The sequence below is a fragment of the Cydia splendana genome, chromosome 4 (genome assembly GCF_910591565.1).
Source record: "Cydia splendana chromosome 4, ilCydSple1.2, whole genome shotgun sequence".
In the NCBI taxonomy this organism is placed as follows: Eukaryota; Metazoa; Arthropoda; class Insecta; order Lepidoptera; family Tortricidae; genus Cydia; species Cydia splendana.
The window spans coordinates 3,875,683-3,891,471 of NC_085963.1; the positions used below are offsets into that span (position 1 = coordinate 3,875,683).

Here is a 15,789-nt window from a genome sequence, read left to right on the forward strand (position 1 = left end):
TTACAGACTAACATACATATGTATTTTATAAACTTAAAACTAAACACTATTATATAACAATGAACAATGAAGTAAAATGTCAGTCTACACACAACCTACGGGTGTACTGCAAGGAGGTATAATAGAGCCATTGTTATTCCTTCAATACATAAACTGTCCTATGCTACAAACTACAACTAGACATAAATGTATATTTACCGAAGGCTAACAAATAGATGTTTCAGGAAAATGAGACGAAGGAAGAGAACTACCCTGCAGGCTTACTCCGCGCTAATTACGTGGTGGACCTGATGGTGAATCCGGGGCGTCTCCTGCCGCTAGGGGGCGAGGACGCGAGACGTGTGTGCGGGTGTGATCCCTCGCAACCCAGTTATACGTCGCGCGGGGCTACGGGATGCTTCTGCAAGCCGGAGACGCTAAAAACTTCGTAACAAAAATGTTAACGGAAAACACCACACCAGCTCGGAAAGACTTACTTTGCACTTCAAAAACGGATAGTAAAGTTACACTTTGCTATCAGTAATTCACATGTGAGGCAAAGTAATCAAATGCAAATTTTGAGTTGTTTTCCTATGTTTGCTGGCAGAATTGACTTTTAAATGATGATTCTGGATGATAAATATTTAATAACATTCATTTGGATTTGATTTGGTTTAATTTTGTTTGATATTTTACATTTAATATTTGCTTCGGGTTGGTGTGGTGAAAAATTTTGTGTTTCACTCGGGGGCAAATTTTGTTTAACCCTCGTGCTTTGAAACCCTCGCAACGCTCAAGATTCCATTTTCGAAAAACTCGCTACGCTCGTGGTTCAATTTTGGAATCTCTCGCTTGCTCGGGTATCAATATTAGCATGAGCGGTTAAACAACTACTTTGCCCCATTCTAAAACAAATAACTATTATGTAAGTGAATGTCCCAAAATTATGCGTGCTGGGTAGGCTATTTGTTCGTTCCACTCGCTGTGGAGGTGGTACTCGGAGGCACATTCCTGCCTGAGGTCGGTAGTCGGTTGCAAGAGAGGGGACTTGATCCCCGCTCCGGGTCATTCCTGGTGCGGTGCAAAGGTATAGGTACAACGCAATTCAACGCGGAAACGCTGCGAGCGTATTGGGTACTTTTGCACCGGGAATGATTCGCGGTGGGTTAATTATTTTATTTAACTAGAAAGTTTTTGGGTGTTTTCATGCATGTTCTAATTTGTTTTTAAGTAACTTGTTTAAGTTTTGTTTTTCTTTATTGTAGTGTATTCGTCTTATGTAAATAAAGTACCTAATTTTTAGATATTGAATTTTCTTATAATTGTATTCGTTCTACATCACCCAAACGTGTTATCTCCGAATGAGATGTTAAATAAAAATAAAAATAAATTTGATATGTGGCAGAATAATGTGACAATATACGATGTATAGGTAAACCAGAACTTTGGGAGTATTGTCAAGAGGGCGCTCGTTTTGAATTTTATATAGCAACAATTTGTATAGTGGGGACAATGGAAATTGGCAGATGATTTTTGTTTTATTCCGACAACTTTAATAAGTGCGAAGTTTGATGTTTGGATATTTCTTCGGTTTTTACGCTATAAAATTCGTGAATTTTACGACGTATGACACATCATAAATCAAAATCATCCAAATCTATTTTCTTTTTTTGTTTTCTTTTTTTTTAGGTTTGGTCGTTTAATTCCGCCCTTACGCCCTTCGCTAGCAATCCGTGATACCGATGCATGCGATACACCTAATACACAAATCAAATTATTACAAGACATCAACCAAATCGTGACGACCTGACTATAGTGACATTTGTCCATAAGTTTGAAACTTACCCGTCAATTCAGGTGCTAATTTCGTTATGTTTTCTAATGGAAGAAATTTCTCTCCCGCACGTTTTTTTCCCAATGAATAACTATATACACTATTTACAACTTTTTTCTCTGTAAAATCTAAAACTTTCGCCATGATTATTGCAGTCTAATAATAATTCACACGAAACTAGACAAAGCAATGTTTACATTGTCAATATTGACAACTATCATAGAGGGTAGATGTTGTCTATTATTAATATTGTTGCCATTGCTAGAAATTAGTACCAACAAATTTCCGTAACATGGCGCACCCTCAATAGATCCTGGTTCACATACAGATGTAGTGCATAATTATTTTCCATCGTTTTTTTTTTCACGGAAACGTGTCTTGCTATTTCAGTCAGTCTCGGTACAAAAAGTACTGAGTAGCACGACTACTGCTGAGACTGAAGGAGCATGACTAATACGAACGTTTCCGAGAAAATACGATGGAAAACAATTATGCACTTCATCTGTACCTCGCCTCTGCCTCACCTTCAGAAATGATCATTCTAGCCGGCAGCCGCGTCTTTTAGTTCGGGACAGTAAAAGGCGAATCTGTGCGAAGGTGTATGTAGGATACATTGCGGTAGCCATAGACGCCACATACACGGATGTGGTGTGGATGTTCTTCGTCCACGCGTCCAGGCAGAGCTCTTCCGATATAGAGTCCATTAGACCTGGGGAAGTAGGTAGGTACCTAGGTAAGAAGTTTTTTAAATTTAAATGTATACCTTTATAAACTTGCACATAATATGCAGCCACTTTTTAAGGCTGTGAAAAAAGAATTCCTTGGAAGCTTTATAGCTCACTGGAAACAAAAAGAGTTTCCATCGTGGACTTTAGGAAATTCGATAATCTCTTTATTTAAGTACAAAATTCGCAAAGCGATGTCACATTAAATACCTACTTAGGCGGGGGAAGAAAAAAAATTCCTTGCATCAATTCCTACAGTTCCGAAAGCTTTTTCTAATCAATATTTAGGGTTTACATATTACGTATTACATATGCACACGGTTCGATAATCCCCAGTGCCGTGATTGAGCTCTTTAGGAAATTAATGACCTACCTACCTAGGGAAAAAGTCATACAGTCGGGAGGATGTAAAATTATATTTCTTAAGTCAGTTCATGATTAAGAACAAAGAAATCCCGAGAATTTCCTGTGAGCTGTGTAAAATAAGCTCAATCTATAGTTTTTTTTTTCAAACAATCGATATAAATGTAACTTAGCAAATCCTTCACAATTCGAAAATTTGATGATTTGTTCAAAATATAAATCTTTATTCATAATGGAAACCACTACTGGTGACCAATTGAGATACAATGAGATCTATTTATTATCAAAGAGAATAGATAGTATAGAGGGCTATTGCCATAGTAAATTTTGTAGTCACGGTATATTCACTGCCATCTATCGACACACGATTAAAACTTAAAATAAAATTGAAAATGTATAAATTAATCAAAATATGTAGTAGTAGTAGTAGTAGTAATCACTTTATTGTACACAACACAGGTTTACAAAAATAAATTACAGTAATGGAAGTACAAAGGCGAACTTATCCCTATAAGGGATCTCTTCCAGCTAACCTTCGATTAGATGAGAGGAAAACTCCAGTCAGGTCAGATAGACAAACTTACGGGATGTACAGTAATATTTAGAAAAAGTAAACTAACGTATTGTCAACTCATAAAATACATAAATAATATTATAGAATAAAAATACATAAAATACATACTAGCATACATACATACAATACAATATGTATACGGATAAATGATTTTTAATTTTTATTGTTCCACTAGACGGGCCCGCAGCTTCGCTCGCGTAAATGAAATAAAGAGTTTGTCTTAAGTTTAGTTAAATAGGTACCGATATTATTTAAAATCATCCAAAAGTCATGCTTCGAATGACCCTCCTACGTCATGCAACCATCATCCGATGTCCAGACCCCCCCCCCCTAATTTGAAATGATGTGATTTATGAATAGCCCCCTACGTAGGTATTTATTTAAAACTTGTTTCAGCAAAAAATATTATTTATTGTTATATGCCTATTTAATTAAGTTAATTTCCGCCTTAAGACAAATATGGACGACCACCGCCCATAAATCGCCTTTTCATACAAACGTAGGTAGTCCCCATTTCCCTTTCTGGATATTAACATTAGGTACAGTCAACGGTAAAAATATCGGAAATCAAACAAGTGCATTGTGAGAAATTGAAATAAATAACAAACAATTTAGAGCCTGCTACTTTAAAAACGCCGCCACTTTTGCGAGAACATGCGTAGAACAGATAACGTACCTGTTAGATATATAGCATGAAATGACTCTCGGGTTTTAAACATACCGTAAACCGGGGTGAAAAGACACGATTTCAAACTTAGAGTGCGATTTTCACTCCAGTTTCGTGTTAAGGGGCCTCTCGGACCCTCAAATATCGATTTTCATCAAGACCGGGTCGAAAATAAAGAAAATCAAGATAGCGGCCGTTTTGTTAAATTTCGACTTCAGATTCGTGTCAGGGGCCTCTCGGACCCTCAGATATCGGTTTTCATCAAGATCGGGCCGAAAATAAAGAAAATCAAGATGGCGGCCTTTTCGTGAAAGTTCGACTTCAGATTCGTGTTAAGGGGCCTCTCGGTCTCTCAGATATCGATTTTCATCAAGATCGGGTCGAAAATAAAGAAAATCAAGATGGCGGCCGTTTCGTTAAATTTCGACTTCAGATTCGTGTTAAGGGGCCTCTCGGACCCTCAGATATCGATTTTCATCAAGATCGGGCCGAAAATAAAGAAAAAAAAGATGGCGGCCGTTTTGTGAAATTTCGACTTCAGATTCGTGTTAAGGGGCCTCTCGGACTGTCAGATATCGATTTTCATCAAGATCGGGTAGAAAATAAAGAAAATCAAGATGGCGGCCGTTTTGTGAAATTTCGACTTCATTCCTGTTAAGGGGCCTCTCGGACCCTCAGTTACCGATTTTCATCAAGATCGGGTCGAAAATAAAGAAAATTAAGATGGCGACCGTTTTGTTCAAACACTTGAGATCCGGGTTAAGGGGCCTCTCGGGTCCTCAGTTTTCGGACAAAAAAATAATAATGGCCATTTTTAGGGTTCCGTACCCAAAGGGTAAAACGGGACCCTATTACTAAGACTCCGCTGTCCGTCCGTCCGTCCGTCCGTCTGTCACCAGGCTGTATCTCACGAACCGTGATAGCTAGACAGTTGAAATTTTCCCAGATGATGTATTTCTGTTGTGCCGCTATAACAAAAAGTACGGAAACCTCGGGTGGCGAGTCCGACTCGCACTTGTCCGGTTTTTCAGTTTAGCATTTCTATAGATAGACACAAACATATCGAGGAAGCAAAAGTATCATATCATGGAGTATAGAGTAAAAGGAGTGAAATCTCTTATGGTAGAACAGTTGTAAAAGTGTAGCAGTCAGCTGTGAATAATAAGATAAGATAAGATAAGATGTTTATTTGTATAGTCATGTACATGGGATGTTATTACATTAAGCTTCCATGACACCCTGTCAGGGCACACAAATTTTCTTATATCTAGCTTAATACTAAAGTACATTACAGGCCATGCATGCTATTATTATGTCTAATATTTTGAATTAATGTATAATTAATAATTAGTCAGAGCGAATTTCGTATTAAGTTGAATGTCAATGTTAGTTTGATTATAATTTTTGGTATAAGTAGTGCGGCTAGCTTTCATCATTTAAAAATTTATCCACTGAGTAATAGCATTTTTGTATTAGGAAGGTTTTTAGTTTTTTGTGAAACAGTTTGTCATTTGGTTCCAATTTGATCTCATCGGGTATTTTGTTTACTACTTGGATACATACGAAATAGTTCCAAGTATCTCCAGAGTAGCGCTAGAGTAGCTAAGAACGTAGACGTTATTGACGGGATGAAGTGCGCTGCCAATGATTTGTTTCGTTTTGTAACGAATATTCTAGGTATTGTAGCGCTACCTATTTAAGGTTTTTTGACGGACACTTTTTGATACATGAAGATTAATTTCCTTAACTCTACCTTCCATATATCATATAATCCAAAACTTGGCGTCAGTAAATATTCGAAATTGGAATGTTCAACATCGCGCTATCGAAATTTTTCCTGTCGCGTATATATACCTCCGAGTCACTGATAGGGTGGTTGGTCGGGGAGGCGGGTCCTGGACTCCGACCGAGTGCCGCTGGCACATGAACATTATTAGTTACACTTAAAGGTCGGGCAAAGCCCGACATTCAGCGCGCGCTCTTACACACGGGGCGCCTGCGGCTCCCCTCGCACTTAAAGGTCGGGCGGAGCCCGACATTCAGCGCGGGGCTCCTGCGGCGCCCCTCGCACTTAAAGGAAAGGAAGCCCGACATTCAGCGCGCTTCGCGCGCTCTTACACAGGGAGCGCCTGCGGCGCCCCTCGCACTTAAAGGTCGGGCGAAGCCTGACATTCAGCTCGCTTCGCGCGCTCTTACATACAGGGTGCCTGCTGCGCCCTCCGACCGAGTGCCGCTGGCACATGAACATTATTAGTCACACTTAAAGGTTTCACACATTCAGCGCGCTTTGAGCGCTCTTACACACAGGCCCTTCACACTTAAAGGTCGCGCGAAGCCCAACATTCAGCGCGCTTCGGGCGCTCTTACACACAGGCTCTTCACACTTAAAGGTCGGGCGAAGCCCGACATTCAGCACGCTTCGCGCGCTCTTACACGCGGGGCGTCTGCGGCGCCCCTCGCACTTAAAGGTCGGGCTAAGCCCGACATTCGGTATCGTATTGGGTCGTCCCATTCGTTTTTCGTCAAGTTCTTAAATTAGTCCTATTCTGCTTTCGTCACTCATTCTACATTCGTCACAATCGTCGGTGGCATTCAATGTAGAATGAGTGACGAAAGCAGAATAGGACTAATTTAAGAACTTGACGAAAAACGAATGGGACGACCCAAGACGATACCCGACATTCAGCTCGCTTCGCGCGCTCTTACATACAGGTCGCTGCGGCGACCATCGCACTTAAAGTTCGGGCTAAGCCCGACATTCATCGCGCTTCGCGCGCTCTTACATGCAGGGTGTAAGTACTCCTAACTGTACCAAAAAGGGCGTTCTTTATCAATGAAGCAAATAAACAATCTGTCACAAATAAAGCCAATGTATTACAAATAAATTTCACACCTTATATATGAACTTGATAAGAATGTCGTTAGCTAGTTGTGTGGTCGGGTCAGCGACATCTAGCGTGAGATTTGGTAAACCTTTTTGTATACAATTACTCTACGGACGCAAACACAGGGCGCCCGCGGCGCCCTTCGCAGCTTGCCCTGTCAATCCCTAGATTTGTGTAAAAATTTTGTTTTTTAATGGAATTGTATGCCCTGGATACTTGCCGTATAAGCCAAATCTCAAAGAACTAAAGTAGTGAAAGTGGCAAAGCTATGATGGCGCCATTTATCTACCTTGACAGTTGCCAACTCAATTAAAAGCTGTCATAATGTGTCATATTGTTTTTATCAATAACGATCAATATTATAGTACTCACTGGCGTGAAGCTTTGCCCTTGGTGTTGTGCAGTCTTCGGCGGCAACACTCGTGTACGGCGAGCCGTTTCTCCATTTGAAATCCGCACCCGAAAATTTTTACAAAAATAGTTCGTTTTAAAAATCTGCTTCCAAGAACACCCAGGAAACGACTATCATGACAATGGCCTCTCTCTTCCCTCTATCTTGGATTCTATCCAGCTTGCATTACGGTCGAAACCAGTATCGAGTAGGTTAAATGTAATACTAATTCTACTACATAAACGGAGCCCATATTTTTCTCCATCCTGTATATAACTAGCGTTTGCTAACTCCTAAGATAGGTACTACCTACATCCTAAGTCGACGCGTTGCTCCTGAGTTATTGCCATTGACTACCCTCCCGCCCCGCGCCGATCATTTAAATAATTTAAGGATTAAGGGGCTACCCCACGCCAATGACCTTCGATCTGAATCCCTTAGGCCCACTTGCACCATTCTACTAACCCGGGGATAACCGGTTAAACCTGGCGTTACCATGGTTACCAGTACAATTTGACATTAGGTTATTAGGTTTGACCGCTTATCCCCGGGTTAATGGGATGGTGCAAGTGGGCCTTAGTTTTGTAATGTTTTTTGTAGCTTATTATATTAACAGCAACGACTTTAAGCAATATATTATCCCATATTTACTTCAAAGTTCATTCTCTTCGAGATATTTGGCATCAAAGTTGAACAATTTTAGGCTAAAAAACTGGTTTTCTGGCCATAACTTTTGTGTTAATTAGTTTAATATTAAAACACTGGACACATTTTTCGAGAGGTCAAAGACGAACCCAAATATGTAGATTTTGTATATGTAAGATCCTTCACAGCAAACTAGATACGAAATAAGTGTTTTTTTAGACAATGTTTAAAAAAATCATAAAAAAAATAAGTATACATTTATTTCTTTTAAAATCCGGAGGACAAAACCGGAGGTAAAAGATTGAAGAACCGATAACCGTTTGTCTTATAATTCTATCTGTAGTGCAAAAAAAGGAGATACGATTCAAAACTTGTCAAAAATCGATGAAAACCTCGGGTGGCCCCTTAACCATTTTTACCTTTGTATTGTGTCAAACACTCAGTGTATTAAGTAATAGAAGATTCTTTGACGCTGTGATAACATTCAGTAAGTACAGGTTTTATGGTGCATTATAAAAATTATGATTGTTCAAAAAATAGTAAAAATAAAATCCCCTGGTTTTTTTTTTAGATTGAGTACAATAATTAGCGTAACAATATAGTGGAAAATTACCGAATGTTTAGTTGATGTTATATTGTAATTATTTATTTTAAGCATTTTTATTACTCTTGATTTGATTGAATTTTAGTTACAGTATACTTAGTTATGCCCTTTGAATAAAAAATCACTACCTACTGTAGAATTAGATGTTTAGGTACATCTTATTAAAAACTAAATTTTAAAATATTTTTTTTGAAAATTCTCAATATATTTTTTAGAGATAACTTTACACATACATTCACAAGATAGTGTTCTAGTATATTCCAAACACAAATAAATTTAATTTAAATATACTGTAGGGCACAATGTAATGTTCTCGAATAATTCAAAGTTTCTTCCCCCGCCTAACTATAAAACATCCTGCTTAGGCTTCTTACTTATTCGCCATAGAATACGTAAATTTTAAACTACATTATTATGTTTCCCGGGTGATTTGAAGAAAAAACATTCATGTATACCGAGTTGTGGTTATTGCTATTGCGCCAGCTATTTGGTTAGTTTCACCACTTTCACCGGTTCGCTGGGTTCTTGTTTCGTCGGATTCTCGTATGTTCGGAGTGTGACGTACTTTAGTACAGTAAATCCTGCGGAACAGGAATCCAGAGAAAATAGGATCGGGCGTATCGGGAACTAACCGGGGGAAGGGATTCAGTAGATATTGGGTTGTCCGGTTTTATTCCACGTCCGCAATTCCCCCATCCTCCCCTATATTTTCTCCATGCAAACTCTTCATAACCGGCGGCACCAGCACCCGAAACACCGCCATAGCACAAGTCGAGCACAACTTAACCACCAACACCAACGTATCCAACGCCCAATAGACTCTAAAGCCGCCAACTTACTACTCCCCCACCAAGGCAGAATCCAGTACGGTTACCATCAGTTTGTCACTGACATAAACGCCGTCGAGAACGTAATTTACTTTCTATACATCCCGTTTGCACGAATATGCGAGTGCGAGCGAGATGTATAGAAAGTAAATTACGTTCTCGACGGCGTTTATGTCAGTGACAAACTGATGGTAACCGTACAGAGCCTCTACCATCAGTTTTAACATTGACATAACGCTCACGTCTACGTAATTTACTTTCTGTACATCTCGCTTCCACTATTGCTCGCATATGCGAGTACGAGCGAGATGCATAGAAAGTAAGTTACGTAAACGTGAGCGTTATGTCAATGTCAAAACTGGTGGTAGCCGTACTTATCTCCTGTAACGCCCTAAACTTCCTTTCAAAAATTACCGAATACAATTGCAACCTTTTTAAACTCATGTCACTTTAGAAACACAGCATAGTGTTCTATTCTTTTTGACACACGGCTGATTCAATTTGTGATATTGTGTTTATTTTGGACTGATTTATGTAAAATAATACATTCTCTTTGATAATGGCAAAGCCGTTGCAAAAGGGACGAGATAGGTCCCCGGAGAAGAAAGACCTAAGTTTCCACGCGTATACGATAACGCCGGAGAGTGCTCACACTTCGATACTGCTTTTGGAGTCTACTGAACCGGAGATACTATGTCAGGTAACATGTTAGGCACCTCTATCTTCACACTTTGTTGATTGAAAACCGTTTTTCCGCTCTGACCAAAACCCACCAAACAACCGTATTGCTACCTACAGATGTTGCAATATTAGGTATTTACCTAATCTTAGCAACCAATCAAGGCTTAATTCTACTTGATTCTACTAAACACCAATCAAGTAGGTAGTTGTGCGGAATGATTACAAAAAATTGGAAATATACTCGAAAAATCGAAAAGTTTAGGTACTATAAATTATATAGGTCGTTTCCATTTTAAAAGAGAAAAATCTTCGTCTCAAAGTTTTAAAAATGGGAACTAATACCTACCAACACATAATTGTAGGTACGAGTATACCATCGCCCACATTGTTAACTGTAAGTCGGTGGACCTTATGCCTTTTGTAATAAGGTCCACTGATGTACCTACAGTGGAGTGTCGCTGTTTGTACATTATCTAAATTAAAATTGCCTAGAACTTCAATTTCTTTCTTGCAGGCACTTCGAGCGATTACAAAGTTCTCCGCTCAAGATATTCAGAACCGCTACGTGCTATTCAATCTGAACGCGATCCACTACATGTTACCACACATAGAACACCGTGAGCTACATGTTCGCAGGTTCGTCTTCTTCTTCGTAGTCTGCACACCCTTCCAACCATCACGAAGTTCTGATTTTAAAATACTTACGTAAAACTTATACCTACGTTCTACATTCTATATGATGTTGAACTTTCTCTTTATATTTTTTTCTTTATTGAGTGCCGTATTTAGTTCTGAATCCGAGCTGCGGGCAACTGGACTGAGTTGGAGGGACGCGGAGCGTGAGGCAAAGGACAGGAGCGGATGGCGACGTCTCACGAAGGCCCTCTGTACTGTACCATAGGGGTATCATAGGACTATAACAAGTTCTGAATCTATGTTTGCCCCAGGTTCGCGCTAAAAGCTCTAGCGCAGCTCTGCCAACTGCCGCGCGGCCCAGAGCAAGTGCTGGAAGACCCGCAGAACGTGAAGAAGATCGCGCACATGTTGGTGAAGGTAACTCTCAACAAATAAGCCAGATTCTCAGCATGATCCAGTACGTATTTACACACGTACCGATGCTTGTTTGTTTCCGCGTAGGCGCGACCGCCCTTACCAACGAAGAAGAAATATATCTCGTCATCACCTCATATATATTCAAAAACTGAGGCGCTAAAGCTTTTTGGGAGTTAGGCAGGCGCTTGAGGGAGAAGGACAGTGATTCTCGCTGACTGGTCCATCAAGTTTCCATTATTATTCAGCTTGGTCGTTTCCATCATTATGCCAGTATACAGGATGATTCATGAGACGTGAGCAGGACTAATCCTGCACACTCAGTAACTGATAATTGATCGATCACCGTCGTATTTAGGAGAAACAACCACACTTTTTCCTATTTTTTTACTTTTTGGTGAGGGCAAATTTAATTCTCAACAATCATGGTCACCCTACAGGATAAACATAAAACCTCTTTAACCGTAATTGGCATTTTGATTACGAAGAAAATAAACTGTCAAACTTGAGTGAGATACGAGTTTTCAAAAGGAACCAGACCGTGATGACAGTAATGACATTCAATTTGACACAGAATATCGGTAGTTTAGTGTTCTAATTTTAGGGTGTCCATGCATGTCGTAAAAAAATTAATAACTTTTTTTTTTCAACACGACTAGAAAATTAACGTTAACCTCACTAATATTGATACGAAACAGTTGCTTATAATTAACGATATGCGCAGTGTTAGTCCTGCTCACGTCTCCTGAATCACCCTGTATACGGATATAAGTACTTTGAATTTGGTCAAAGGTTGTTGCTGATATTTGTTTAAAACGGATTTGAGTCCGTTTATTTTTAACTCAACTTAACTTACAGGTTGAAGATGTATTCGTCCTAGAATTTGCATCACTAGTTCTATCAGAGCTGACCAGAGAACCGATCGGTTGCGAACAACTGGTGTCTGCCAATATCCTGAGCAGCCTGTTCTCGAGGATGAAGAACAGTCTTGACCCTGACGTGCAGAAGAATTGCCTGCAGGTACGTAAGCAGTGTAGTGTGTGTGTTCAATTTTATTCTAAATATTCTTTATAGGTTGAAGTCAAGCACTTTCGAATTTTAGAAAGCGATCTAGCGAGCTGCTTGGTTCCCTTAATGTGACCATCAAGGTTTCTAAGCTAGATTGACGGCATTTTTACCTTTTTCCTACCGCTTTTGCTATTTTGGATTGATTGATTTGGAGCTTGATTACTCTAGTCGCGTCTCCCTCGAGGTACTCAGGCGGATTCAATCGTTACGACCAAGTAAGTGTTGACTAATTAGTTAATTACTTACTTTTTCGTAGACCCTCAGCAACCTACTAGACGACCCGGTCTGTGCTTCAGAAGTAACAAAAAACAAGCAATTCAGTTGGCCCTCACTTCTAGCACTGATGCAAAGCAAATTCCTGGCCATACAACATGCAGCACTTAGGACGGTGGATCAGCTGATATGTCGGTACAAAAATGAGGTAGTTCAGAAGACTTTTAGATCTTCCACGGGGGTGTTGGATCTTTGTGATATTTTAGAGGTCAGTAAACAGAAAGTAAATTAAATTTTTTCCCTGAACTTATTAATAATTTGTTTGAACAGTTATTGTAAGATTTTACGCTTACTACTATTACAGATTGCGGCAAATTTCCTAAAAGCTGCAAATGTACTCAGATTTTTTTTTGTAAAATTTTATAGGAAATTTTATTTTGGAACATGAAAGTTTCAATCTCCATACAAAAACATAAGAAGCTTCCGAAATATACCTATGTAAAGCCTGACCAGGAATATATGATCACGCGCCATGTTGCGGAATTTCACTGGAATTAATTTTTCACCTCAGCAACTCGAACAAGGGTACTTTGCTTCTTAAAAATAGTGAGCAAAATGCGATTTTGCTCACTGAGTGAGACAAAATGACATTCAAGTCACCTTTATAGTCAAATGTCATTTCAACATGCGGGGTCTAATACAAGTTCGAAATACTTGGGTTCTATTATCTCTGTCCCTTTCACACTGTTAGCAAAAAGAAACAGACGAAAAAAAGTTCAAACGACATTCAACGGTATATTGACTGTTTATAATAGACCCCCGAAAAACTTCAGAACTCATCGTTCCAAACCACGTACGAGCTCCGTACGAGTATGAATTCTTAATAATTATTTAATTAAAATAAAGTTTAAGATTTGATGAAAATACTATATTTTAGGTATTTTATTGTACAATTAAAATAATGAACTCAAAAAATACACAGATTATCACGCAAAATTAATTATTTTACTTTTAAGAATTTCTACTATAGTTGACAAATAGTACGTATCCACAATTCGGACCGTATCTTACAAAGTTTTTTTTTTACAAAAAAAAAGTGTCGGTTGAAGTGTCAATTTTGATGTTCGTTATTTTCATATTATTTTACTGAAATTTATTATTACGTTTTGTTTTTGTGTTCGATTGCGGTAATTAAACATAATTGTTTGTATATCTTAAGAAAACATGAGTGCATAGTTATTAAGTGACGAAGAAGGATTACATTTTGCAAGTTGTCTAATAGGTATGTTCTCACTGCTAAGGTGTGAAAAATTTTGTGTACTACACGAGATCAAAGTTATTTACATCTCGTGCGCTTTTGAGTCCCTTACTACCCTCAAGATTCTAAATTAGATTCACTCGCTACGCTCGTGAATCTATTATAGAATCTTTCACTTGCACGGGACTCAAAATAAGCACTCGAAGAAATATCAAACTTTGATCTCTTGTTGTACAAATAACTATTTTCATACTATACTGAACTGTCACCCCATACATGAAAATAACAGCGCCCTCTTGACAATGATCATATATTACTGGTCATGCTTTAGAAATTTCGCAACCTTATTGTATAGAAGCTTTCCAGTGGCACATCAGTAACCCCAACTAACCTTAAACATTATTATTTGAATAGTCGTACGAGTTCCGTGACGTTCACACGGTGGTGTTAAATATTCTCAAGAACTACGTCGAAACCGAAGACAACGTGTCTCATGTATACCAGTCCGGATGTATTCTGCGGCTGCTTGCATACTTGGAGATGACGCTGCCGGCGATGAAGCCCTACTGCTTGGCTGTGCTCACTAAGATATCCTTCTCTTCTAGCGGCAGAGACGTATGTAGCGTGCTTTACAATATACGCGTATCTGAGATTAACCTGAACCACATTTTTTTTATCTAAGCTAAGAACGAAACATAGATATTATGAACCTGTCACTGGCATTTGCAATTAATAATGAGTTATTTCCCATGTTACCTACTAGCGACCCGCCCTGGCTTCACACGGGTTAACAAATTATAATACACGTAAACCTTCCTCAAGAATCACTCTACCGACAGGTGATAACCGCATGAAAATCCGTTCGGTAGTCTTTGAGTTTATCGCGAACAAACATACAAACAGGCAAACGCGGCGGGGGACTTTGTTTTAGAAGGTGTAGTGATGTGATGTAACTGATCATGAAATCTTATTCACGTCAGCTGCTGCTTCTGTTGATGAGGAACGGTGTTGGTTATGCAAGTTTGAAAACCCTACATACCTGCGTACCTATTGGGAAAATAAATATACATGCATGACAATTCTTTATCAGATGTTTTTGGAACCAGTTTAGAATTAGCAGTTCTAGGCTAGATGAAAAAAGTGCGCTAACATCGTATTCGTAGTTCGCCTAAAACCCAACGTGTCGACTTAACGAGTGCTCCTGGTATATCTTCAGGCTCTATACGAGACGGGAACAGACCTGATCTTCTGCCACCAACTCCTCGGATCCAACGTGGCTCTGCTGGCTGATGCAGCGATGGGTGTCGCCAACATGACCAAGCTGTGGCTCTCTGCAGTGCGCATGTCCGACACCAATATTATACAGGCACTTTGTGGTAAAACATGAATTTCCTAATGTTCGAGAAACTTCTTTGTTTGCCTTGGGTAGGTAATTTAAATATCACAATAAACTCATTGTTACGAGCCATGATTTCAACCCGCGACCGGATCCGGATCGAAAGTTGGACATCAGATCCACTGAACCATCACCGCTTCCAATTTACGAGTAGATATTACTATCAAGTTTAATTATAAATTGTACAATTTATTAGCTGCTCTTTTTGATGACATTTGTCCTCAACAGCGATACTAAGCGACGACGCAGCGGCGTGGTTCTACACCAGAATCAACACGCTGCGGGCTCTGGCCGCCCTCTGTGGGAAAATCCCTAAGGCGGCATACAGTCTCGTGGAGCCGGAGACGTTTGCAGCTCTGAGGAATATTAACAAAAATTGTAAGTTCAAAGACTGCCCCAAACTCAAGTGCATGGGACAATAGCAAGCGAGTGATGCGAATTAATACTTTATTCCTTCAGGCAAATGGCTTAAACGATTGGCGCCGGATTCGGATAGATTTGTGATCCGGCGCACAGTGCCTAAAATTGCGAGAATATCCATATTAATACAGTAAAATTATACATTTTGCGTTTGCGTTAAATCCGGTAGTTCTGATTTTTTGCAGACTTGTTTATGATGTTGGCCCAAT

General features: G+C 39.3%; 2 protein-coding genes across 3 annotated transcripts in view; both read left to right on the plus strand.

Annotated features, from left to right (window-relative positions):
- LOC134789689 (armadillo repeat-containing protein 3-like) overlaps positions 1-15,789 on the plus strand; it is a 53,544-nt gene that overhangs the window by 16,070 nt on the left and 21,685 nt on the right. Inside the window, exon 19 of one of the 2 annotated variants that reach the window (XM_063760294.1) lies at positions 225-1,262. The exons of the other annotated variant lie outside the window; for it this stretch is intronic. Within the exon in view, the coding sequence (XP_063616364.1) occupies positions 225-431 (207 nt within the window). The 3' untranslated portion in view covers positions 432-1,262. Of the gene's footprint in view, positions 1-224; positions 1,263-15,789 lie in introns of those variants that run through there. 2 annotated transcript variants of the gene reach the window in all.
- LOC134789575 (uncharacterized) lies at positions 10,054-15,582 on the plus strand. Its single transcript, XM_063760144.1, has 8 exons — positions 10,054-10,194; positions 10,690-10,811; positions 11,123-11,228; positions 12,084-12,245; positions 12,550-12,774; positions 14,179-14,379; positions 14,981-15,140; positions 15,389-15,582. Exons 1-8 carry the CDS (start codon positions 10,054-10,056, stop codon positions 15,580-15,582), a joined length of 1,311 nt encoding a protein of 436 aa, XP_063616214.1.

Coding starts and splice junctions, on each gene's coding strand:
- LOC134789575 (XM_063760144.1), top strand. CDS start 10,054: ATGGCAAAGCCGTTGCAAAAGGGACGAGATAGGTCCCCGGAGAAGAAA. Junction 10,812..11,122: donor CGTGAGCTACATGTTCGCAG/GTTCGTCTTCTT, acceptor TGTTTGCCCCAG/GTTCGCGCTAAAAGCTCTAG. Junction 14,380..14,980: donor TCTCTTCTAGCGGCAGAGAC/GTATGTAGCGTG, acceptor GTATATCTTCAG/GCTCTATACGAGACGGGAAC.